Consider the following 26,416-nt stretch of genomic DNA (forward strand, 5'->3'; position numbering starts at 1 on the left):
GAAAGCCAGAGCTATCTAGGATAAAACCCAGGAGGCAGCATGTAAGTTCCCCTTATACTCCAGGGAAACAGAAAACCGACAAGGCCAGAGAGGCTGATGCTGGAAGTAGGAAATGAGAACTTGCATATTAGGAAGACAATCATAACCAGCCACTTTCCTTCCCTCTTGGAGGCACCCCCTCCAGCAGGGAAGTTTGTCAAGGAGAAGCGGACACCCGATCATACAGATGTTCGCAGACCGGGGGTCTTATCTAAGAACCGTCCCTTGGGCAGTCTCCAATCTCCTTAAGGGGGATAGGAGGCGCTGTTGGCTAAACGGGGCCAGCAAATGCAGGTCCGTTTAAGGGTGGAGGAAAGGAGGGCAGTGGCTTTTCTATAGGGGGAGGAAAAGGCTCTGGTCCGTCCTTATCCTCACTAGAAAAAATATCCTGCTCATGTCCTACGGAAGGGAATGAAGTAGAGAGAGGAGCACCCCCCTGCTGTTCTGGTTCCTGTTTTTCCTCACTAGAAAAAATCTCTTATTCCCCATAGAAGGGAATGAAGAGGGGAGAGGAATCTCTCCCTTTAAATCTTCTGAATTCCTTTCAGGTGGAGATAATGGGCGGTCTGACTCACCGCAATCTGGCAGATAAAGAGGATACAACGCAGAGCTTACCAGTGCCCAGGTGGTCAAAATAGTAACATTTGCTCATATCCTCTTTTCAGGCAGCGACCTACCTGCTCCCGTAACTCTAAATCTAAGGTTCCTTGATCAGGAAACCAAGGGCACCCCTGCCGAATTAAAAGCATAGGCTTGTGTAGAGCTCCAGGCCCCACAGTGCACTGGATAGTCTTAAGTAGCTGTTGCACTGTTTTAAAAAATACTTTCTGTTCTTTGGTCATTTCCTGACCCATGACAACCCAACCCCTGGTATTTTACGCGTGGGTCCCGTCCTCCTAATGGGAATCAGGACTGTCCCTTACTGGGATTCCCCAAAAATTAATGAGTTTTCCTCCTTCACGTGTAACTTCAAGGCGATCACTTCGGGCGCACCACTTGTAGAGCTTATAGCTTGCAGTGAAGGCCAAGAATGAGTTCTCAGACAATTCCAGCTGAGCGGAGCGGGGGACCACTCTTCTGAGAGAGTGTCACCCCAGAATCCATCCCGCCAAATATTTATTGAAGGGCTTGTTAAACTACAAACATCCACTAGATGGCCTTTTGAGGTCGGGTCGTTAGACACCTGTGGCCTTGTAAAAGCACTCAAACCACATTCTCAGGAGGCTGTTTTCAGCGTTCCTTATGACACACTCCACTCCTTGTCCTGTTTTCAGGGTCAAGGAATTACATTTCCATGCACAAATAACATACACACAGTGCCTCCGTCTTTTTCCATGCCCCGACCTCAAATGCCTTGTACACAAGCTTGAATATGTTGCCATGCACCCCCAACAACCCTCTGCCCATTTGGCTGGCAAAGCAACTGGTTGTGCCCTCAATAAACAGTACTGACTTTGGGAACATCAGGGTCTTCCTAGTCTTGGAACTCCCTACTGTTCAGTTTTTATAACAAATTTATATGTAAGAAATACGGGTCCTAGAAAACAGCCTGAAGGACACGCAATCCATTCACTCCAAATTTTACCTCTGGGGCAAGCTCAAGAGCTAATTGCTAGGCCTGCATTTTTTGGGTCCCTGTATAATTGCCTTTCCTGAACAATGCTGTGGTGTTACTCCTTTGGCTTACAGTGAAGAATGTAATTAGCCCTATATTAAACTTGTTGTTATGATTACTATACGGATGCTGCTTTGGCTGCAGCCCTTAACATCACAGTGCCCTAATAAACTGAGGATCCGTAGATAAAACTTCTTGTGGGTCTTATGACTAGGAAAAGCCATGCTTCTCCTGAGCTGCTTCTGGCTTGCTTTTCACTATAGACTCTGTTAATCTTGTTACTATATACACCTCATTTGTCCTACCTACTTGTCACAAAGTGAAATATGTGACTTGGCTGTAGCAATTGTACAGAACATTATATTATGCATTTGATGTGGTGGTTTTTCCTCTAGTTCTTTTTCCCCCATGTATTCTTTATAGGTTTATACCTGAGCACTTCTTCTAGTTTCTATTATATATTTTATTTCGTTATTTTTATGTTTATTGCATGTATCACTAAGATGGCTCAAATCTGATTTTGAAATAAGAAAGGTCTACAAATAAAGAAATTTTGGGTCTACACAGAAATGATATGCTAGATATTTTGTTTTCAATCATAAAGAGAGCCACCCACATCTTGACCTCATTGTGCTAATAACTGAGAACTCGAAACAATTTTCACAGGAATATCTACGCCTGCAGGCACTGGAATCTGTGCCTAGTCCTTCACGAGGACCGCCATACTGCTAGGCCTATACTTGCAGCCCTTTTTCCTCTTCTCCTTCCCCTTTCATCTGTCATGCTGCTGGTCTTTCTCATGCTTATTAAGGCCTTTGTGTGGTTCTCAAAGACCCCCTTCTCAAGCATATCTCTGAGCATATCTGCCTCCTGATTTCAAAAATAAATCCTCAAATGCTCTTTTTAGTGTACAGGAAAAAGGCCAATGCCTACTCATCTTTCTATCCTTAGAACCAGCATTGGCCTGGAAAATAATAAGCAGCTGGTGACATTTGTTGAAAGAACTGAATTACATTAAATAAACTAATGCATATAAGGCATTAGTTGGGCGCTTGGACAAAGTACACAATAAATGTTTATTTCTCAATCACTTTCCCTTCACACCTGGCCTGAAGCTACCTTTCCCACCTTATCCCCACTGCCATGGCTTAAAGCATCACTAACTCTTGTAATTTCATGCACATAACATTCATTTCTGTGCCTAAGGAACTTTCATTAAGCTGTTCTTTCTTTCTTCAATGCCATCTCTTCCTTAAATGCACCATCATTGCTCAAATTTAGAGAAAATAAGACATATTCCTGGTGATGCTGGTCCAAAGCGCCTATAAAACAAATCATGTTTTTTATATTTAAATAATTTAGATTGGTCTTTTCTTCACCAAAAGAAACCAAACAACTTTTAGCAACTCTGTTAGATTTATGCAATTCCATGTTGTTTTTAACTGGCAAAGCTCCTTAAAACAAATAAAACTTCCATTTATTGATACAAACCTTGTTTCTTTCTAGTATTCAAATTCATTAGTAAAAGACTCAATGATTATCAAATTTTCGGGTTTGGATAGTTTTTATGCGTATATACCCAGTTGTTTAGCATTTTATTTTATCGCCCCCTACAGGAAGTCTAAAATACATTTAGTATATTGGCCCCTGCAGGAGTACATTTCGTATAAATGTACTATACACATTTAGTATATCGCCCCCTACAGGAAGTCTAAAATACATTTTAGAAAATTTTATAATTAAAAAAGGATGAATGATTTATTTTATTTATCTCACAAAAATTCAGCCCTAGGCTATTGACAGCTGCAGTTCTCCTATCCACTTCCACATAATTTTTAAGATGTGAATGCCAGGAATGGTGCTGTTGATATGAATATTAGGACAAGGAGCAGACATTTCATCAGGACTAGGTGTCTCTGGCGGAGTCTGTGGAGGAATAAACAAAGATACTCGTGCAATGTTGGATATTTCTGATTTCAGATCGACCTTATCAACAGCCTGAATAGCAATGAAAAGATCTGTGCCATTTTCAAAAGTAATGTTTTCTGGTTTAAACAAAAAGACTTCCTCAGAGTTGGCTTCCTTTGGGATGAGAGCAGTGGTATTCACTTGAAGAGATTCATTGAACTTGTCTCTGAGATCAAGAATACTTGTACTTATTCGAATGATATACTTGTGAGCTAAAAAGAAAAAAGAAGAATGTGACTTTAATTCTGAAATCTTAAAGAAACTTCTTAAGCAGTAGAGCTTTAAAAAATATTTTAAAAGCTTTAAAAGTCTATTGGAAATTATATCATCACCCCATAAGGTTCCCAAATAAATGAACTGATGGTCCTATTTACAAGGGTTACTATCTCTTTTACATTCTTGTTTGTATATAATGACACAATGATAAGCGTAAAACTGGATTGGGCATGACGTAAAGCCTTGGTCAGCATTTCTGGGCATAGTGCCTGGCAGAAAGAAGAGATTGTTTAACAACTGTTTATTATTTTATTATTTATAGAGGGATTTTGCACCAATGCTTCTCAAACTGTAATGTGTGTACAAATCACCCAGGGATCTGAAAATGCAGATCTGAAAACACTTTCTAACAAGTGTTCATGGTATCTACATGCTGCAGTCCACAGACCGCACTTTGAGAGAGAAAGTCTGGTAGGACCTGAGGTTCCTTCCAAAGGAGCTCTGCTCTGTAGACATCTATGCTCCATTTCCAGGAGTCACTGCTACCCAGAAAATGGAGTTTGTCAAAGGACAGTTTGGCAAGATTTCAGAAACAAAGTGAGGTTTACCTTTCCTGGCTGAAACCTCTTACTCCCAAAGTATACCAGTTTTTCAGGTTTTAAATCTCTCTTCTTTAAATACATTTATCCCTCATTTCAAAGGACTGGCAAGATCCCTCCTGCCTTCTGCCCCCTAAGCCTAAGAACACGGCTGCCTGCCTCACCCGCTTCTGCTCCTCTACTTGGCTGGTAAACTCCTTTACAGGGTCCACACCAGGTTCAGCTTACCTGTTCCATGGTCATAGTCATCCCCGGGAGCTGTCCAAGTCAGATTAATGAGACTGCTCCCGTGAATTTCCGCCTTCAGGTCGGTGATTTGGCCAGGTGGGAAGAGATCAGGTATGGGAGCATTTGGGACATCGGAAGCCACAAATGAGCCTCCTGAGGATGTTCTGCTGAAACACACTTGCTTGTGTTGAACATCATCCTTATTAATTTCAGGTCTTGGTGGATTCCATTGTATTTCATCTGCATTAAAAAAAATACTCAATATGGTAAGCAGCACCACTAAATGGTGATACCTCCGTCTGTTTTCTTATCGGATCACCCTCTTCCTATTCCCCACTTCTACTTCTTTCCATCCACACACAGAATTAATTTTAAATATTTGGAGACAAGACCGCAAATACAGTTTCATCAGAGGGAAAAGAGCAAACAGAGAATCACAGGTTTTTTTTTATCTCTTAGATATTTCCTGGATATTTAGTGGACTAACCTTTTGGAATTTATTTTCATGACATTTGTCCTGAAATTGCTTATTTTCCCATCTTTTTGCCCATCCTGATCTTGTCTTCCCACCAGGTCAGTTTAAATACTACATTTGTTCCTTCCTTCCTTCCTTCCTTCCTTCCTTCCTTTTTTCCTTCCTTCCTTCCTTTCTTTTTTTGTTTTTGTTTTTGAAACGGAGTTTCGCTCTTGTCATCCAGGCTGGAGTGGCGTGATCTTGGCTCACTAAAACCTCTGCCTCCTGGGTTCAGGTGATTCTCCTGCCTCAGCCTCCTGAGTAGCTGGGATTACAGGCATGTGCCACCACACTGGGATAATTTTTGTATTTTTAGTAAAGATGGGGTTTCACCATGTTGGCCAGCCTGGTCTTGAACTCCTAACCTCAGGTTATCCACCTGCTTCAGCCTCCCAAAGTGCTGGGATTACAGGAGTGAGCCACTGCGCCGGGCCTAAATACTAACTCTGTTTTAAACCTCAGACTGCCTCAAGAAATGTATTCCTCCTAAATAATAGTGTGGGTTTCATTATCTTTCCTTTTATTTGGCAACTAATCAACTGGACCTTCGAGAATGCCTTGATTGTTTATGCATATTTCTTTCACTTTCTCGATGTTTGTATTTCATTTTTCTTATTAAATTTCAGTTTTTAATGAAATGTTTTATGTTAGAGGTTCCAAAATTTTGTAGTTTTGAAAGACTTCTCATTTCCTCAGTGAATGCATGGGAATCTAGTTCTTGTAGCGATCCCAATTTCATTCACATTCTTGTTGAAGAATGTATAAAAGCAATCCTGGAACTTAAAAAATACCCTGGTCTGTTCAATCTGTATAGTTCTCAGGTTCTCTTTTCTTTTCAATAAAAATATCTCATAAGATCCTAACGTGGCATTACTTAGAATTTGTTTTCTCATAAACTCTACCTCTTTATAGAATTTTTACCTGTTAAAGACCGTTTAATCTTCATACCCATTAATCTGGTCTTGGCAAAGATGAAGTGAATGCTCTAGCAGGTTCAGGGTTCATGTTGAAAGCACCAGTAGAGACTGCCATTAAGGCTTATTGAGGGATAGAGGGAAGAACATGGCCTTCTACTGTTATGCCAGGCACTAACACTATTAGTTATATGAACCCATAACCTCTCTAGCTTCTGTTTCCCCATCTTTAAAAACGGATACTTCCAAGAATGAAATGTATTACTGTAAGTAAAATGCTGTGATAAGGCTAGACTTAGCCACTAAACCAGTCCCCTTCCACCTCCTTCCCCTAACTCAAAAAGCAATGGCATGGGCCGGGCACGGTGGCTCACGCCTGTAATCCAGCACTTTGGGAGGCCGAGGCGGACAGATCACAAGGTCAAGAGATCGAGACAATCCTGACCAACATGGTGAAACCCTGTCTCTACTAAAAATACAAAACTTAGCTGGGCATGGTGGCACGTGCCTGTAGTCTCAGCTACTCAGGAGGCGGAGGCAGGAGAATCACTTGAACCCAGGAGATGGAGGTTGCAGTGAGCTGAGACTGCGCCACTGCACTCCAGACTCGCGACAGAACAAGACTGTCTAAAAAAAAAAAAATGCAGTGGCATCTTTTAAAACATTTCCCTCTATTATCACCTTTGCATGAGGGACACCATGTGTCTCTGAATCCTCTCTTCACTAAGCACACACCCAAGTTAAGATGACAGTGGGAAGGTTCTCAAAGGAGCTCTTCTCCTTCCCACACACCAACCTCAGGAAAAAGCCTGCCCAGGACAGGGTGGAGATTAATGGAAAACTAGTCATGGAACCCACTGGACACAAACTTGGTCTCAATTCCTTCTCTAGTCCAGGGCAAGTGTTTGTAACCAAAAGTGGTATGGGACTGTCTGTTTCATGGACATAATTTTCCCACCTGCTTACACGTGGGCTCAGTGTGCTGGCCTGCATGAAATTCATCTACTATGCTCCCTGGCCTGAGCAGGAGGAGAAAAGAGGAAAGACAGACAGTGGACTTGGAAAATGATATTGACGTAGATAACAAACCCTAAATTATTACTTCTTTATTCTGTGGAAATGATTCATTATGATAAATTAGAAATGCTTCAATGGAAAGAACTTCATTAAAAGTGTTTTTAAAATAATGATAAAACCTTTATTAAACACTATTTACCAGTAACAGTTTGTTAGATGTATTTAGTTGTTTATTCTTTGTGACCATCCTATGAGGTAGCTGCCATTATTATCCTTATTTTACAACTGAGGAGAGTGAAGTACAAAAAGATTACACAAAATACTGTATTGGATAGAGGGCTGGGCTTTGAAGTGAGGTGGTCAAAAGCTATGTTCTATCCAGTGATTTTCAGCTGGAGGCTAGTTTGCCCCCCTAAGGGACAGTGGACGACATATGGAGACATTTTTGATTGTCATGACTAGGGAATTGCTATTGACGAATAATGGATAGAGGTTAGGGATGCTGCTAAACATCCCACAACGTGCAGGAAAGTCCTCCACAACAAAGGATTGTCTGTCTCAAAATCTTAATAGTGTCAAGGTTGAGAAACCCCGATTTAATCATGCACCATTCTGCCCCACAGGCTTAATAGTTTCCTCTTGAAACCAATCCTTTTGCACAAGCCAGGTGTGTTATTACAGATTACTTGCCATTCTCAATCCAGCCAGGTATGTACAGTGCTCCACTCTGCTGGGGTATCTCTCTCCATCTGGCTGCGTTAACTCCTCCCAGAGCCCTCACTTTTACACTGTATCTACCATTCGTGTCATAAGTTGTGAAATACCTCGAGTAGACACCGTCATCCTTAGTAGCATCAGCACCTTGATAAAGAACGAAGGAATTAATAAATATCCTAAAGGTAACGGGGAGGGTATTTGTATATTTCCAACTCATATGTAGGCTATGAATTTTCAAAGCAACAAGAAATTCAGCATTAGCTCCTAAAGACCTTAAGATTTTGGTGTGTTGAGGGTAAGCCTTACTTCTTTCATCACTGTGTGTATAGTGTGTGTGGTTTTATGTGTATACCTTCTGTCTTCTTAAATTGTTGACTTTCTTTTTGAAATCTAAGATGATATTGTTTCTCTGTTACACCCAATGTAGCCCAGGGTAACTACTCAATAAGTATCTGTTGAACTAAATTAAACTGCTATATGCAACTGTGGAAGAAAAAAATGTTGTATGATTATTTAATAAAATTCATGACTTCTCCCCAGGGTAGATTTAGGTGGGAAATTCATTCACAAGAATCATTCTAATAAGGTTACTTGCTTCACAGTAAGCAGATATGTTTTTTTTTTTTTTAAGTGTAGAATTCTCTTTCTCTCTCTCTCTGATAGACTTCTTAAAGACAAGTATAATGGGCAGAATTTTCACTTTTGGGGCAAGCTAATATAGAGTCTGCATAGATGAAGGAATCATATAGGACTGTGCTTGAATCTATCTCTGCTGCTTTCTAAATGTGAAAGCCTCAGTGAAGATATTATAAAAACAAAGATTATATATGTCTTTGTATATATGTATTTGTGTATATACACACACTCATATGTGTGTATGTATGTATGTATGTGTATATACAAAGCACCTAACGCAAGATGATTATAAATTTTCCTCTCTTTCTTTTTTGGGGGTTGTGAAATACGCTATGACAATTCCCTAGAGACTCTGAATCTATTGAGCTTGAGCCATTAATGTGTTTTGGGCCTTGCAGAAGCCTTCATGTTTTCCAGCAGTTTCAAATGTAGGAATTGGGGGGAAATGGAGAACTCTCCCAACCAGACCTCAGTGCTGTGCTGCCTTGCCTGTCTAACTGCCCTCACCACACCATGCCCTCTTGGCATTCCCTGGTTGCTTCTTGGAAAAAGAAATAAATATTTTCCAATTTCTTGGGTGATTACCTGCTCCATTATCCAGTAGTTCCAAGGTAACTGTTTTTCCATTCACTGATTCAATCAGGGCTGTGACACTGGCCCTGAGAATTGGGGAGGCTCCTTGGCGAATATTTGCATAAACTATCATAGGGCTGGGGAATTTGCCGGCGTCCTTGTTCATTTTGGAAGTCACTGTAATTGGAGGCAGGGTAGCATTGGATGCACGGGACGTGACAGTCAGAGTCAAGGTTTGTGAGCTTGCTTGCAGACTGTATTTCCAAGTGCCAACCTGACCAAAACACATGTAAACATTTCCAGTGAATAACTTCAGGTGACACAGACCTGACTTCAGTGTCACATACAGGAAAAGCCTCCGATACAAGCATGTTGGAAGCATATCTAAGAAGAGGTGTGCATATTTGATACTCTGTCAGCCACGGGGAGCTTCAGTGTGTTTGAACTAACTATATCGTTCCCATTGTCAAGAAAATTCCACGGGGGGTGGGAGGGGGATGGTGAGGTCTGAAAGCTATGTGCTTATTGTTGCCTTGGTTTTATAAGAGACGAGTCTCTGAGATAAAGGAAATAGTGTTTATGATCCCAAAACGTCGAGGATCATTTTGCATCTTGATTACTATGTAATTTGAAGGTTCTCCTTTTAGTACCTGGACAAAATATTACCTATTTCCTTTCTCTTTACTTGCTGGCATACTGAGTGATTTTCATTGGATGGAGATCTTTTTTCCTCTTTCTCTCTTTGATTCAATACTGACTCTCCTTTTAGCAACCACCAACATTTAAAATGCTACAATTATTCTGTAAAAACTTTATTTTATCTTGTTGAATTATGAGAAAGAAAAAAAGCTGACTCCATACCTTAGCAATGCCTGCGATTTGGAGGTAGGCCATTTTGGTGTTTTTGTCCACTACAAAGCCACCTTGCTTCTGTCCACTGGGATCCCAGAGAAGGATCTGGGGAGGCTGCGTTGTCCAGGTGATAAGAAACAAAGTGTCCTTTCCCACTGTGCTGTCCACGATCACTGTGCCATTCATCCACTGGCTGTTCTGGAGGGTTAATCCCTTACTCTCAAGCTGTTAAGAAAAACAGCTCTTACTTTCTGGAGAATACAGCTCCCATCACATGGTCTTTTCCCTTCTGCCCTTGTCTCCCCAGTGCCCCATTAAAAAGACTTCAGTGATGCCTGAGTCCTTAATTTGGTGTTAGGAGCAATTATGATGCAGTTCTAAGTTAGCTTTCTAGCCTTAGCTTCCACAATTTTCCTTCCTCCACCCAAGTAAGACCACTTCCCCGAAAGGTCCTTGTGAATCCCTGACTCTTTGACTTTATTATCATACTCTTTACTTTTCCTGGAAGGCTTTACATTTGTCTTCTCCATGTATCTAAGCCTTCTTAGTCTTCTCTATTTGTCTAAACCTTACCCACCCTTCAAAATTCAAATATTACTTTCTCCATGAAGGTTTCTCTGCTGTCCATCTCATTTACCAGTTGTAAAAAATCTCCCCTTCCTCTGATCTCCTATAGGATTTTATTTCTATCAATCCTTTGACATTCATCACATTGTGCTTCACCCTCTATTTATTGGTATATGCAGCTCATCTTATTTACTAGACTATGAACCCTTAAGGGGACTCACTGTGACTTATTTTTTACCCACACATGGATTGTCTGAATTACCTAATTGCTAAGTCAGGTGGTATTGCAGGCCCCGTGGAGATAAATGACATAAGCCAAGGCCAACTTGTTTGGAATAGAATGAGGGAGCTGCAGAGTGGGAGTGAGGCAAGGAAAGATTAACAAGGCTTTTTTAGAAAATGTGATTTTGAGGATTATCTCCTAGGTAGTTATTGTCTCAAAGTTAGCACCTATTAGAAGACAGAATGGGCTGGTCATGGAGCCAGATTTCCTAGTTTCACAAGTAGATTACAAGCTGGCGTGTGGAGAAAGTGAAGGGCTATTAGACCTGGTTCTTGTGGCATGCTGGTGAATGAGTCTTGCTTATTTCTCCATCTACCTGTCTCTCTGTTAGGTTTCTTAAATACAAAAATCATAGGCAGAAATTTCCTAAATGTGAACTTGTGCTTTTATCACTTTAATTACTTTTCTAGGACACATTCCTACCTTTTCCAAAGCAGGCCCTTGCATTTAATTTTCTAAATCTGAACCAGAATAACCCAGATGGGTATAATTGCTGTCTTCCTAGATTGAATAGATGCTCCATTGGTAAGCCAGAAAGCCTATGGTTTCAAAATCTCTCATTATTAGGCTTTGACATACAGTTTTCCTTTACCTTTATCTGAACTTTCATCATAAAAATTATAATTCACACCAGTGTGAATGCTGATTGTTCACTCTCTCTAATTTAAAAATTAATGTCAATAATTTCTGCAATTACTAAAAAAGAGCATTGAAAAAATACATTTTTTCTTTTTTCTTAATAGTTTCAAGACTTTTAAAAGGCAATTTGGTTTTCTTGAAATTTTAGAACCAGATGGGCCATTGGAAGTTTTCTGTCTACACCTGGTGGAGAAATGAAGGTCCACAGAGGTGAAGTTCTTTGCCTAGGTCACATAGTTAATGGCAGACCCAGGACCAAGATCTGGGGGTCTGGACTCACACCGCTGGCTTTTTACAGTACAAAGCACTTTCTGTCCATTATATGTAAATCTTGGCAAACAACAGAAATTTGATGTAATGGAAAAATAAAGCAAGTAATCCCTGGACACTTGTCCCGGAAAATTTGTAATTGAGATGATCTACTCTGAAGAAAATTCTGAGCCAATTATATTGCTCTAGTTGCTTGTTCAGAGATGTTAAAAAAGAATTCTTGGACCTATGACAATTTATCTGCTGATTTCTGTGAGGAAGTCACTTGGTATTGCTTCCAAACGAGTAGACACTAATTGCCTTGTTTAAATGAGTAGTGTTGCATTTTAGGAATAATGTTTAATATCAAACTGGACCTTCTATTTTAAGTTTAATTCAGTACCAGAAGAGTGGAAAACTTAAAACTTTTAGCCATTAAATTCTCCATCTTGGCTATCATTATGTGCAAATATGAAAAACCAAAGATTAAGAACTCCAACCTGGATGGAGCGCTGAGAGACAGCTCCATTTCCTGATGAAAGGGCCCCAAAAGCATCAATGAGGCCATTGTTCTGAACTTGATCTGAAGCATATGTCTGTAAACCTCCTAAAATACAATTACATTTTCAGAAATTATTTTCCAGAAAGCAAATATTTGCAACATTTTAGCTGTTGTTTAGAGAGTATACAATATAAATATCCCTTTGCGTTATTAAAGTATAAATAGATCAACATCAAATAGGTGCCTACATTAACACAGAATTTGATACTTTTTTTTTTAACTTACTTATTTTTTTCTAAGACAGGCTCTCACTCTGTTGCCCAGGGTGGAGTACAGTGGCACGATCTTGGCTCACTGCAACCTCCACCTTCCAGGCTCAAGCGATCTTCCTACCTCAGCTCCCAAGTAGCTGGGATTACAGGCATACGCCAACATGTCTAATTTTTGTATTTTTTTTTTTTTTTTTTTTTTTGAGATGGGTTTTGCCATGTTGCTCAGGCTGGTCTTGAACTCCTAGGCTCAATCAATCCACCTGCCTTGGCCTCCTAAAATTCTGGGATTACAGGAGTGAGCCACTACACCCAGCCACTAATTTTTAAATCTTAGTAAATAATAGCTTCAGCAACATCTCGGTCACCTGGCTACTTCAACTATCTGCAAAGCAGCCATGAATCTCTGATATGATTTGATATTAATTTATGATATAAATTGATGTCATAAAATCTACATATTAAAGGTCCTGCACTTTTACACGAGAGAAGTCATTAAGCTGTACTCCAGGACTATTGATTTACTCTTATTTGAAACATAATTCTAACAAACGTGGCTTTAGAGTTTTCTTCTAAATGAGGAAAGGCACATATGTGACAGCAGCAAGAAATAACAGTGGACAAAGGGACAGTTACAGAATAGTATATTGTAAAAACAGGATTTTACACCAGGCCAGGCAGTCTTGGGCTATTTAGAATAGGTGTCACTAAATTAGTCGATGTGAAAGCACTTTTTAACTATTATAATTCCATCTGAACTTAAGGAAATAATTTCAGTAAGGCTGTTCATGCCCCACCCACATCCCCTTACCCAGCCAAGTGCATCTCTTCCCAGCTGCTCTAGGCACTGGCTTATAGCTGCCTCTTCTTCCAGGGAAGTATCTTACCAAAAGGGGCCATCCTACCTAGAGAGATAACATGCCCCTCTCCTCTGCCCTGTTCTGACAGTCCACAGCCAAAGACTGATAGACACAATGGTGCAAAAGGCCACCCTCCTGCCTCAAGGTGAGACAAGTCTGTGATGTACTTTCCATTCCAGAGTCCCCTGTGGGCGCAGCTAGACTCCGACCAGGTCTGCATCAATGCTTAGCTCCTTCCCTGGCCCTATCCTTTCCTCCTTCCTTTTCTCCTGAGAGCTCTCTCTCCTATAAATTGCATGCACCCAAATCCCTGTCTCAGGCTCTGCTTCTGAGAAACCCAGCCTAGGACAGGTAGTATTAGGAATAAACAGCTCTGGCATTTTAGTGGCCTCAGAAGGCAACTCAGTATAATAATTGAGATCCACAATATTATCCCTAAGTTAAAAAAGAAAAAAAATGTGCTCACCTACTCTGCTAAAGAAGCTGGTGACATATGGAATCTATTTTAACCATCTGTCTGTGTATGGGAGTTAGACACACAATACGTTAAGGTTTTATGGAGAAACTGCATTGTATTCCATTTTGGGAGTGATCTTTTGCCTTGTTTAACATGCCCTTTGCCCTTCCCTGCTACTTATTCTGTTTGGTGAATGCTTCTTCTCTAGGTAAAGTTAAAGGCTCCCTTATTTGTGCTTTATTGTACTTTCTGTTGCTAATATAGCACTCATGCCATGGTGTTATATAGTTAGTGGCTTGTCATCTGTCTCCCCTAGGTCTCTTGGCCAGCTGCCACTGGAAGGTAGTGGTTCCTGGCCCGGGAAGAAGGTCCTGAGTCCTCACTAGAGTGCTGTGCTAGTTCCGTCTTCTCCAGGCTGCCTTAGTCCTAGACACAAAGCTTTAAACTAAATGGGCAGAGTCCATTCAAACAGTCATTCAGGGGTAAGGGTGGCTAGTTAGCCAATTAGGTTATCCTATCTCTCTCCATCCCATCTTTCCCCCACTCCCCAGTTCACTGGAGCTCACAGTGCAGTAGGAGAGACAATACTGGGGGTCTCAGCAAATCATCCCTCACCTGTCATTTTGGACAGCTCCTCTAGTTCTTGAGCTGCAGAGGGCCCCAAGGCGACTGTGTGGATGATGGCACCACTTTGTTTGACCTCATTAAAGCACTCACTTATAGTGTTGTCTTCCCCATCCGTCAGCAGCACAATTTCAGATCCATCGGTTGGATATTTCTTCTTAATCACCTAAGGATGGAATTTAGGGCACGAGTTATCAGACTTAGCATGGCCAAAGTGTTTATGAAAATTCTGCTTACAGGAAAGGAGAAAAGAAATTCCAGATGGAATAACAAAAATTGTCTGGGAATGACCAAATATCTGTCTGTCTTGAAATGATACAATCTTAACCCAGCAGCATTCATGGAACTTGACCACTGTCTTTCCCCTTGGCTAGTCTGCTGCAGAGAGGGATGATGTGGGATGCAGGGCAACTCTAGGGGTGGACAGCACTGGGGAAACAGCAAAGGTGTTCCCAGTTTCCTTCACGTGGCCTCTCCTTGATAGGTTTTCAGAGCTTCCAAGATGCCTTCAGAAACCATCTCATTTAATGGGGATTATATTGGGGGGATATTAGACCCAGGGCAGACTTTAACTTGTATGATACTCACCAGTCTGACAATACCAGCATTTATGGCTGGCATTGGTTCTGATTGGTCATTACCTAGGTCACATGAGTTGTCAATATTTTTAACAGCCTTTCTGATTAAAGCAAAACATTTCATTTCCATTAATCCTCAGTTCCTAGTTGTTCTGTGACACCTATGTCTCAACTATTCCTGGTATAGTTGGATTATTTATTTATTTTTTTACATGGTATAGAGAGGATACTCTTCTGCCAATGTTGAATAAGATTAGGACAGGAGGAAAATTAGATAAAAGAATAATGCTATCTATTTAAGAAGAGAAAGCAAGAGTCCACTCTTCCCCTAAACAGAGTGGAAGGAGAGACCCAGAATGAGGGGAAACAAGAAATCAAGCCTAAGCATCTCTCTGGCCTAGAATCTCAGAAAAGAAGGCGTCCTCTGAAGGTGGAAGGGAAAGCTGAGGGCAGAGGAGGCTTCCGCCTCACTCACTGTTTCAGCCATTAGAGGAGGCTACCTTGACTTCCTAGAAGAGAACAGAACAGTGACTGTTGCTGTTGCTGTGTCAAAGAGCCCAGAGCCCAGAAGCCTGTCAGCTGTGATCATAGCCTTGGCCTTACTAAGCTACAGGCCAGAGAGGCCCAATTTGGATTTTCTTGTCGCACTCCCCATAACTGCTGTGTGTCATGGAAAACAGGCAAATGTTGCCACATATCCTAAAGAGGAGACAGAAGACAGCTGAGTTGAGTGTTGGCAGGTAAGAGAAGGATAATCCTGCCGCAGAGGCTGAGGAGTATACAGTATGGCTGAAGGCTGGATGGAGGATAGGGTGGTGCTCAGGGCTGTGCTCCAACAGGGAGAGCCAGGGTGGGGCTGTCAGTGGAGGAGGACCACTGGGCCCTGAGCAAGCCAAGAGAACAAGCCAAACTCGTATGGCCACAGCAGACACCACTGCAAGGAGCCCAGGGCAGACCTGACCAGGGCCTGCAGGAGGGACTAGCAGGGATCTTGAAGATAGTATAAGATCCAAGGTCCTTTGCCTCATCACCCTGAAGCCACATGAGCTTCTCCCACCCCACACCCAGACTCCACCCAAGGGGGCATCCTAAATTCCACTGGTATACTGCACACTCTCTCTCACTCATCTGAATGGAAAATGCAGAATCAGAAGTTCTCTCTTCACCACCATGCCATCTGGCATTAGTCATCTCCCCTAGGGTCTTGCACAGCAAGGGTTTGGTACAGCACATCAGTGATTTTATTGTCTGTTTTCCTCCCTTATTTGCTCCCTTAGTCAAAGCTTGGGTGGGTGACAGGGGTAATAAAATGCAGATGCATGCAGGCATCTGGAGAAGTGTTTCATAGCTGACTGTGTATGCAGTAGAAACCACTTTCAGGGAACTGATCTTCAAAGTGGACCAAAATGGTCAGAGAGACAGAAAGCACTTGAGGAAATGGTCAAGCCCATTGTCCACATCAAGCCATGTGAGCTGGAAACTACATATTCCTGCTGCCACATGGGAAACAAACAGCACTATTGAGTGTGATGTGCCCAACGAGCAGGCTTAGGGCAAACCTGCCTAAGACACTGCAAGGTTCTGAGACCTTATGCCTGCCAGCCCCTTTCAATCTCCTATTCTGTTTCATGTGGCTAAATAGTCTCCAAGTAAATAGGGAATATTGCTCCTTGGTTATCTCATCCAGTTGGACCCTAGGCATGTATGGAAACACTGGAAATGAAAGTTTGTTAAGCAACATAAATTGCAAACATTCCAAACTACAATAGAAAAACACATCTCACAGTAAATGCTGATCGAAGCCCTCTGCAGATGGACGTCCCTCCTGAAGCTGCTGCAGGTAATCTTTTGGCGAGTGTGTCCCTGTCACTGCCACTGTTTATCTGTATGAGTTCACTTTGTACATGGGCAGCACTGTCAAATGTCACCATCCCAACCCAGGACCCCAGCTCAACTGTCTGTAGCAGGAAAAGCTGGCCTGCTTGATTCAGTCGATTGAGGCGGTTACCAGTCTAAATGGAGAAGCAAAAGAAAAACAGGTTACGTTTAGATGGAAAGACTAATAACAGAAAAGGCCATAGGGAATTTGGAAGTGGCTGCCTTAAGGTACAGCAAATAACCACAAGCTTACTTGAGGCGTATCCTATGGGGAAAAATTTGTTATTTATATTTAGCAGCACCTTTGGGTAGAATTTTAGGGCCAGTGTATAAATAGTAAAAGATAAAAACAGATGACATAATCATTAAAGTTCAATGCATTAGTAATAATTCTAGATAAATTCTGTATCAGGTGATATGGTTTGGCTCTGTGTCCTCAACCAAATCTCATCTCAAATTGTAATCCCCATAATCCCTACACATTAAGGGAGGGACCTGGTGGGAGGTGGGAGGAACATGGGGGCGGTTTCTTCCAGGATGTTCTCGTTACAGTGAGTGAGTTCTCATGAGATCTGATGGTTTTATAAGGGCCTAAGGGGCTCTTCCCACTTTGTGCTCTCTCTCTCTCTCTCTCTCTCTCTCTCTCTCTCTCTCTCCTGCTACCATGTAAGACATGCCTGCTTCCCCTTCCACCATGATTGTAAATTTCCTGAGGCCTCCCCAGCCATGTGGAACTGTGAGTTGATTAAACCTCTTTCCTTTATAAATTACCCAGTCTTGGGTATTTCTTTATAGCAGTAGGAGAACAGACTAATACATAAGACTATGGACCTATAGACTTATATGTTGTCAGTGAAACACTACAAATGTTAAGCTCGTATAATTCATCAGATCTTGGCTCATAAATTGAAAATTAATTCAATTTGGCAAATGAGATAGTTGATGCTGAATCTTTGTTGAACAAAGTTGAAGTGGGCATTTCTGAAGATAATGTTACAGTTATAACTATTCTGGCCCTCGGGTTATGTTTATTCCCAACTAGTTCCGAGTCAGGGCCCAGAACATGCATATCTGTGACCAGCATCCAGAAGACCAAGACTCATTGAACATACCGCCATGCTTCCAGATTTATCAAGGACTAAACACACAATTCTTTGTCCAATCTGCAGCAATGAGAAGGTGGGATTGGGTGGCTGTGTTGTCATAGGAGTGGTTTTCTTAAAGTCCTCAGAATCACGGATCACTTCCCATGTGCTTCGGAGACTGCATTTTTGATTTTGCTTGTTTGGAGCTTCTTTGTTGTGGTTTTGTTCTGTACAGAATTCAACTACCTGAAATTGTCAATGAAATTATATAGATAATGGTAAACTATGTGGTAAAATATTTAATAGTTTGTTAGACCTGTCTGCTCTGCTAATGCATAACCTTGGCTCAATTGCACAATCGCTGTAGAACAGTGCTGGGGAAAATCACAGTAATAATGCAGATTTCCTACCTTAAACCAGGCCTTCAATCTCATTGGACCCTCAGTGCTCCTCAGCAATCCATTTACCTCCTCTTTTTGGTTTCCTTCCTACTCCTCAAATTTACCATTTGAAGCCATCACTACTCTCTCCATGGCACCCTCTCCAGCATTCCTCTCTTGGAACCATCTTATCTCTCCACCTTTATACCACCAAACTCCACTTCCTTACTTCCCACTCATTTACCAACACACTATATTCCAACCTTCAACTCCCAATGTTCCAGCTCTCTCCAAAATCCACTTGGATGTCTCACATGCTCCTCAAACTCCACATGTTCATTATTGACCTTATCACTTTTCTCCCATCTGCTCCTCCTCCTCATGCATTTCCTAACTTGATGTCACCACTATGCACCCCATCACCAAAATTAGGAAACTGGAAGTTTTCCTACCTTTTCCCTCCTAAAAAGTACCCAAGACCAATACATTTCACTATATCTCAATTTCATCATCTTTTCTCCATCTTCAATGAAATATCCATCACCCAAGCCATCACAGTTCCTCCCTCAGACGATTGCAGTTTCCTTTGTGACTTTTCCATCTTGTTTCCTCTCTGTTTGGTCCACCTCACAGCTGCCTGAGAGTCTTTCCTCTTACTCCTCTGCTTAACACCCTTTGGTGGCTCATGATTGTTCATACATTACAATCCGCTCTTCATATACCAATGGCAAACTCTATGACTTGGAGCTTTGCTTCATTCTCCATTCTCATTCTGGCTGTGTATTCCATGTCTCTAATTTACCCCACTATAGCCTGTCAGTTCCCAAACTTGCCAGCCTTTGGCATCTCTATTGCTCCTCCTCTGTCTTCTACATTGTAAACTCTACCTTCATGTTCAGCCAAAAAGTCACTTCCAAAATGTTTCTCCATTTTCTACTCTTCCTCCTGACAATTTCCATTCCACCCTTTATAGCTTCACAGTATCTTGTAGAAATTTCAGTAAGGCCCCTTTAACATTGCAGTGCACTTACTGGACTGGAAATCCATCTGATATGGTTTGGCTCTGTGTCCCCACCCAAATCTCATCTTGATTTGTAATCCCCACATGTCGAGGGAGGGCTCTGGTGGGAGGTGATTGGATCATCGAGATGGTTTCCTCCATGCTGTTCTTGTGATATTGAGTGAGTTCCCACGTGATCTGATGATTTCGTAAGTGGCAATTTCCCCTGCATTCTCTCTCTCCTGCCACCTCGTAAGGTGTGCCTTGCTTCTCCTTCGCCTTCCACCACGATTTTAAGTTTCCTGAGGCCTCCCTAGCCATGTGGAACTGTGAGTCAATGAAACCTCTTTCATTTATAAATTATCCAGTCTTAGATATAGTTTATAGAGGTGTGAAAATGAATTAATACACCATCTATTACAGAAACCTGCTTACTAAATTTTGCTTCCTCAAAATTTAGCTCTAGTGCCTGACACATAACAAAAACTCAATATAACTTTGTTGTTTTTTGAGTAACCTTAACCTCTCTGCACCTGAATTATTAAATCTACAAAATAGTGATAGTTATTATGCAGAGAATAAATGAGAATATATGCAGTAAGGTCAATACTAACACAGCCAATAAATGATGGTTCCTTTCCCTTTCTTATGTCATATAACACCTGCTAGTATTTATATCCCTTGCATGTGGGGGATTTTTTTTTAAGGCATAGTATACAAAAGAGAAGTAATATGATTCCTCCTCTCAGTGACTTTACAATATTATAATTCAATTACAAATCCTAATATCTGGGATTCTATTAATTTAGAAAGTAATCATTAGTTGTACAACATTTTTCTCTTTATGTGCATTTTTCAGGTCACGTGTTTCGGTAATGTTTTTATGTTATCAATATGGATACTTTTTAGGAACAAGACCTGAAAAACGTTTGTGTAAACCCCAGGCAGAGGCTTCCACACCTGACTAGGCATCAGATTTAACTCTGTGGCTAATTGAAAATATATAATCTGGGCCTCCTCCTGGAAGTTTCTGAATAGGCCTGGGAATGGACTGCAATGCCAAATAGAAGGACAATGGGCCTGGTGAGCCATGGCGCATCACATTTTAAAAACTTATGCTCCATTCCTATTGACAGACTCTTGCAATTTATTGCACCCTCTATTCCAAAAGGAAAATGTAATTTTATATGAGACTGGAAGATAGGAGAGACTTCCCACCGAAGTCAGTTAACTGATGCCTTCAATCTCATTTTGCGCAAAATTTCGGATTTATATATTTAGCAGTAATATCAATAACTGGCCAAGTTCATTTTATGACCAGTTAGTCACTAAAAAATTAAGAATTTTGAAACTATTTAAAGCTATTTAAACTATGTATAAACTCCCTAATGTAACCAACACTCTTAACAAGATAGAAAATTTCAGTTAACAACCAAAAGCAAACATGCAGTCTGAAAAGAGCTCTCTGAAAATTAAATCAAGAGCCTACTGATCATGTCTTTATTAACTAATAAAAGGAACTGCCTAATCCCCCTGGGTAAAGTCCTTATTTAAGTAAGAATGTGTGTGCTTGTATGCCTTTGTGAGTATTTAAAGTAATCCTAAGCACTTGAACTAAAAACTAGTGGGAGGGAGATGATGGAGAAGAAAGCGTGGACACGAGGAGAGTGACAGGAAGGAAGACAGGACTTTATCCTTGACTTGCACGCCCAGCTTGTCCCAGAGATAATCCACTGCTCACTGATGATTTCTCTAAACTTTGATTCTCCCTTGGAGCACTTGGATTAAAAGCCTCACTAAATTCATAAGAATCTGAGGGAGGGGGTGAGAACAAGGTACTTACAGAATCAACATGTTGTGCAAACATTATAGAAGCCTTCTCCGTCTGGTGGGATTGGAGTACAAACTCACATCCTTTTTCATAGAGTCCTGTTACTTTATTGAATGTGCATCTTTTGGTGTAACAGCTGCCTCCCTGACACTTCTTTACTACATTTGTACCAGTAATACCTGCTGAACATCTGAAAATATAGGAAGGTTAGATGTTTAGGTGATGTTGTCATTTCAAAGGGTCAGAGTCTATGCTCAGTTTCTGACAGATTGCCTTTCTGTGATTTTCCTCTCATGATCCAGGAAACAAGGACATCCCATCATAGCAAAATTGTTAAATTGTCATCAGAGTCATTTCTGTTTGCCGGAAAGTATCTGAGGGGATTACAAAAATGGCATCAGAATGTATTTCTGTGCAGCAGAAAAGCCAAGTCTGGCTTAGGGCTGTTGTTAGCATTAATACAGACTAAGTCCTCAGGCACCTTTGAATCTATTCCCTTCATCCCTAGAAGGTCAAGAGCCCTCTTTTATTTCCCACAAAAGATTTGCTGACATTTCTTGTTTGTTTGTTTTCTAATTAGTTTATTTCATATGGTTTTTGTAGAGTTCTGGTATGTTCATAGGTATTTTAAATGTTTCCATGTACTAGGTATTTATGACTTTTGTGGCTGTTATAGTTGGAATGCTTTCCCCCACATCTTATTGTTTAATTGTATTTTTTTAAGTATATAACAATGCATGAGCGGTATAGAAAATTTGGAAAATGGCAAAAAGCATGAAGAAAAGAAAAAAAACATGTCTCACCATCAGAAATGAGCTACTGTTACCATGTTGAAGCATTTTTCACTTTGTATATATCAACATAACACTCACTGCACAGATAGCTTTGTTTCCTGCTTTAAAAAAACTTAGCATATTTAATTTTTTAATACTATTATTTAATATTTTTCAAAATGTGGCTGGGTGTGGTGACTCACACCTGTAATCCCAGCACTTTGGGAGGCTGAGGCAGGTGGATTGCTTGAGGCCAGAAATTTGAGACCAGCCTGGGCAACATGGCGAAACCCAACTCTACCAGAAATACAATGAAAATTAGCTGGGCATGGTGTTGCGCACCTGTAATCCCAGCTACTCAGGAAGCTAAGGCACGAGAATTGCTTGAACCTGAGAGGCAGAGGTTGCAGTGAGCTGAGATTGCGCCACTGCAATCCAGCCTGGGAGACACAGTTGGGACTGTCTCCAAAAAAAAAGAAAAAAACAATTCAAAATATGATCTTAATAATTTTATATCTTTTAATACTATCATATGTATTCAGACTAACTTGTTGAACTTAGTTTCCCCTCCCAATTTGTCAGTACTAAAGTAAAACATCAATGAATAAACAAAATTTCATATCTAATTTTGACTGTATTTCCAAGTTTGCCCTGTGATTGATTCCCTGAGTAATTACTAGATCCAAAAGTTTGAACATTTTAAAGCCTGTTGATACAGCTGCTCTATCATTTCCTTACAATGCATTTTTAAACATGAAATCACAGGATCAAGACTTTTTTAAATTTGATATGTGTCACCCAAATTGCTTTCCAGAAAAGTTGCATGAATTTATGCCTCTAACAACCATCTCTGAGAGCTTTCATCCCACTAACAGTAACTTACTAGACAATAAATGCATCTCATCCTTGTCAAATTTACATCTCTCATTACTAGTAAGTATGAACATTTTTATTATTGGACATTTTTATTTCATTTCTTTAATTTTCTTTTTCTTGAGACAGGGTCTCACTCTTGTTGCCCAGGGTAGAATGCAGTGGTGTGATCATAGCTCACTGTAGCTTCAACCTCACCCCCAGGCTCAGGTGATCCTTCCACCTCAGCCTCTCAAGTAGCTGGGACCACAGGCATGTGCCACCATGCCAGGCCAATTTTTGTATTTTTTGTAGAGAAGGGGTTTCACCATGTTGCCCAGGCTGGTCTCAAACTCCTGGGCATTTTATTTTCTTCTTTTGTAAATTATCTATTCTTCTCCTTTGTCTATTTTTCTATTTGGATGTTACTGTTTTACTGATTTTTCAAAAGCTCTTTATGTGTTACAATACTAAGCTTCTAAAGCCTTTCTTTTTTGTTTTTGCAAATATCTTTTTCTGTTTTTTCCTTTTTATTTAGTTTATGTTTGGTTTGTCTGCAACAAAATTTTTAATTTATATGTAGCCACATTTATTATTCTCTTAGTTATATTTTTCAATGATTGAATGCATTGAAAGAACTTTGCTATCTAGGGATTTGATACTTATCAACATTCTTCCAGTTTTCATTATCATTTTGCTTTTTATCTTTAAAGAGTCTGTTAATTTTTTCCCCACACAGTTAAAAAATTGTCTATCTCAAGAAATCCTTTCTTCACAGACTTGTAATTCTACCTATAATAACTAAATTATCATACGTGTAAATGTCTGCCCACATTGTTTGTTTGCTTTTTGTTTTTTTTTTGAGATGGAGTCTCACTCTGTCTCCCAGGCTGGAGTGCAGTGGCGTGATCTCGCCTCACTGCAAGCTCCGCCTCCCAGGTTCATGCCATTCTCCTGCCTCAGCCTCCCAAGTAGCTGGGACTACAGGCACCCGCCACCACGCCCGGCTAATTTTTTGTATTTTTAGTAGAGACAGGGTTTCACTGTGTTAGCCAGGATGGTCTCGATCTCCTGACCTCGTGATCCGCCTGCCTCGGCCTCCTAAAGTGCTGGGATTACAGGCGTGAGCCGCTATGCTCTGGCCCACATTGTTTTAATTAATGTAGTTTTATAGCATATTTAAAATTTGAAAAGTAAGAATTCCCTTTATTACTTTCTTGTCCCCAAAATGATCTTAGCTACTGTCTACGCAATGAACTCTTGGATTTTTTTAATGAGGTAAAAATTGATGTACTTTTGACTAGAATTTCATAAACCCTATATATGAATTTTGTTGGAGTTTATATCTTCCATGAATCGAATGTCTCTCAATTTACCTTGGTTTTCTTTTAACCCTTTGAGAAGGAATTTATAGTTTTCTTTAAATACGTCTTCCACATTTCTTAGCATTGTTTCTACTTTTATTATACCTTTCATTGCTGTCTTGGAGTATTGTTCTATTATATTTTTGAACTGGTTATTGCTAATATATGGAAAAGTAATTTGAATATTTATTTTGTATCTGGTCACCTTATTGGCTTCCCTTGTCAATTTTAATTTCAATTTATTTCCTTGTGTTTTCTACGTGGATCACAGATCATCTGCATAACAATGATTTTCTCTCTTCCTTTCCATCTTTTTAACCTCCCCAGTTTTATTACATTGGCCACAATTTCCTAAGCAAGGTTGAATAATTGTGATAATAGTGGCTATTCTTAGTCCTGCCAGTGTCTCTAGTGTTTCCCTATTAAATATGAGGTAGATTGTTGGCTTTGAACAGATGTTCTGTATCACATGAATGAAGTAACCTCCTGTCCTGGGCAGTGCTGTTATTTGTGTGATTGCTTCTAAGCCTTAAAAATAATTTAAAATTTTGGAAGATAATGAGCAATACATATTATTAATATATTAAAATTAAAAGTTTTAAAGAGGACATGGCAATCATGTCTTATCTGTGGAAAGAAAAACGTGTTGTATATGTACTCATTTCTAGAATATCTCTAGAAGGAAATACTATTAATCACCCTTTCTGCCAAGGCAATATATGGTGTCTAACTGGCTGGAAGCTTAGGAAAGAGAACTGGGAAAGAGGTATCAGGTTTGGAATGGTGCCCACTGGGTTTGAAAAGTCAAAGCAAGGTATGATTGCATCAGAGAAGCCCCTCTGGGCTGTGGTCCATGTAATGCAGAGTGTACAGGCTGAAGGCATCAGGAAGGCTGTGCATGGCTCTAGGAGGCAGCAGTGCACTTGATGTCTCTCTCTCTCTCTCTCCTTTTTTTTGGGATGGAGTCTCGCTCTGTTGCCTAGGCTGGAGTGCAGTGGTGTGATCTCGGCTCACTGCAACCTTCGCCTCCTGGCTTCAAGCAATTCTCCTGCTTCAGCCTCCTGAGTAGCTGGGATTATAGGTGTGTGCCACCATACGTGGCCAATTTTTTTGTATTTTTAGTAGAGACGGAGTTTTGCCATGTTGGCCGGCTGGTCTTGAACTCCTGACCTCAGGTGATCCTGCCTCGGCCTCCCAAAGTACTGGGATTACAGATGTGAGCCACCATGCCCTGCCCACTTGATGTCTCCTTATGCCTGAAGAGATCCAACAATGAGGCATAATATAATGGAAATGGGCCAAGTGTACAGAGTCTGACTGTTATAAAGAAAGGGAAAAGTAAAGAGCAGTAATGGTCCTGTGGGAGAAATGGAAGCAAAAACTGTTCTGAGCCCCTTTTGAAAAAACTGTACTAGGTCAAGACAGTTAGGAATCAAAGCTGAGTGCACCTCCTTAGAGAGCCATCAGGCAAGCAAGACCGGAAGCAGACATGGAGAGGGTGTTGTACCAACTTCTACTTAAAAAGAGGGTGTTGTTTTTAAATGCAGGAATAAATGTGCATTTTTATCAAGTTTCTTTTGAGAATCTATTGGAACAATCATTTATTTTCTTCTTTTCTTCATATACTATATTCATTACTTACTATTACAACATTTTTGGATTTCTGGAAGACATTCTTACTTGGCTTTAATATGTTTGTTTTTCCCTTAATTTTGCCAGATGTAATTTACTATCCTTTTATTTGAAATCTTTGCCTCTATCTTTTTAGAGAGCCTGTAGCTACAGAATTTTTTTCATTCCATTTGTCAGGTTTTAGTATCTGAGTTATACTAACTCTTTAAAATAAATTAGGAAGTTCGCCATCACTTCTGTTTGCACTAAAGCAGTTTTTGTGCACTGAGACGGCTGGTTGCAAGAATTAGCCCATAAATTCATGGCAGCCAAGCGTTCTTTCCAAGTGTTGTGCTTGATTTCTACTGACATCGCACAAGGTTTAATTCAAACTGGGAGGAGTTTCTGTTTTGCTTTGATATTCGGATTGTTTTTCAGGTAAGTTTCACAGTCCCTCCCAAGCCCATTCATACTGACAGAGTCCACACAGATACCATTCTGGGCCGGGCATGGTGGCTCACGCCACCATGATGTCAGAGGTAATCCCAGCACTTTGGCAGGCCGAAGTGGGAGGATCTCTTGAGTCCAGGAGTTCAACACCAGCCTGGGCAACATAAGGGCACCCTGCCTGTACGAAAACTTAAGACCAGCCTGGGCAACATGGTGAGACTCCATCTCTACAGAAAATATAAAAATTAGTCTGATGTGGTAATGTGTGCCTGTAGT

The 26,416-nt window shown here is 40.6% G+C and overlaps 1 protein-coding gene across 1 annotated transcript in view; it reads right to left on the bottom strand.

Moving 5' to 3' along the window:
• Positions 1-3,385: 3,385 nt before the first annotated feature.
• CLCA1 (chloride channel accessory 1) overlaps positions 3,386-26,416 on the bottom strand; it is a 31,732-nt gene continuing 8,701 nt past the window's right edge. Inside the window, exons 6-15 of the mRNA XM_003260014.4 lie at positions 21,103-21,280; positions 17,907-18,125; positions 16,701-16,928; positions 14,330-14,504; positions 12,127-12,233; positions 9,898-10,113; positions 9,049-9,310; positions 7,801-7,971; positions 4,666-4,905; positions 3,386-3,834 (exon numbers count right to left, since the gene is read on the bottom strand). Coding sequence (XP_003260062.1) covers positions 3,443-3,834; positions 4,666-4,905; positions 7,801-7,971; positions 9,049-9,310; positions 9,898-10,113; positions 12,127-12,233; positions 14,330-14,504; positions 16,701-16,928; positions 17,907-18,125; positions 21,103-21,280 — 2,188 coding nt within the window. The 3' untranslated portion in view covers positions 3,386-3,442. The remainder of the gene's footprint in view (positions 3,835-4,665; positions 4,906-7,800; positions 7,972-9,048; positions 9,311-9,897; positions 10,114-12,126; positions 12,234-14,329; positions 14,505-16,700; positions 16,929-17,906; positions 18,126-21,102; positions 21,281-26,416) is intronic.

Source organism: Nomascus leucogenys, chromosome 12, assembly GCF_006542625.1.
Source record: "Nomascus leucogenys isolate Asia chromosome 12, Asia_NLE_v1, whole genome shotgun sequence".
Classification (NCBI taxonomy): Eukaryota; Metazoa; Chordata; class Mammalia; order Primates; family Hylobatidae; genus Nomascus; species Nomascus leucogenys.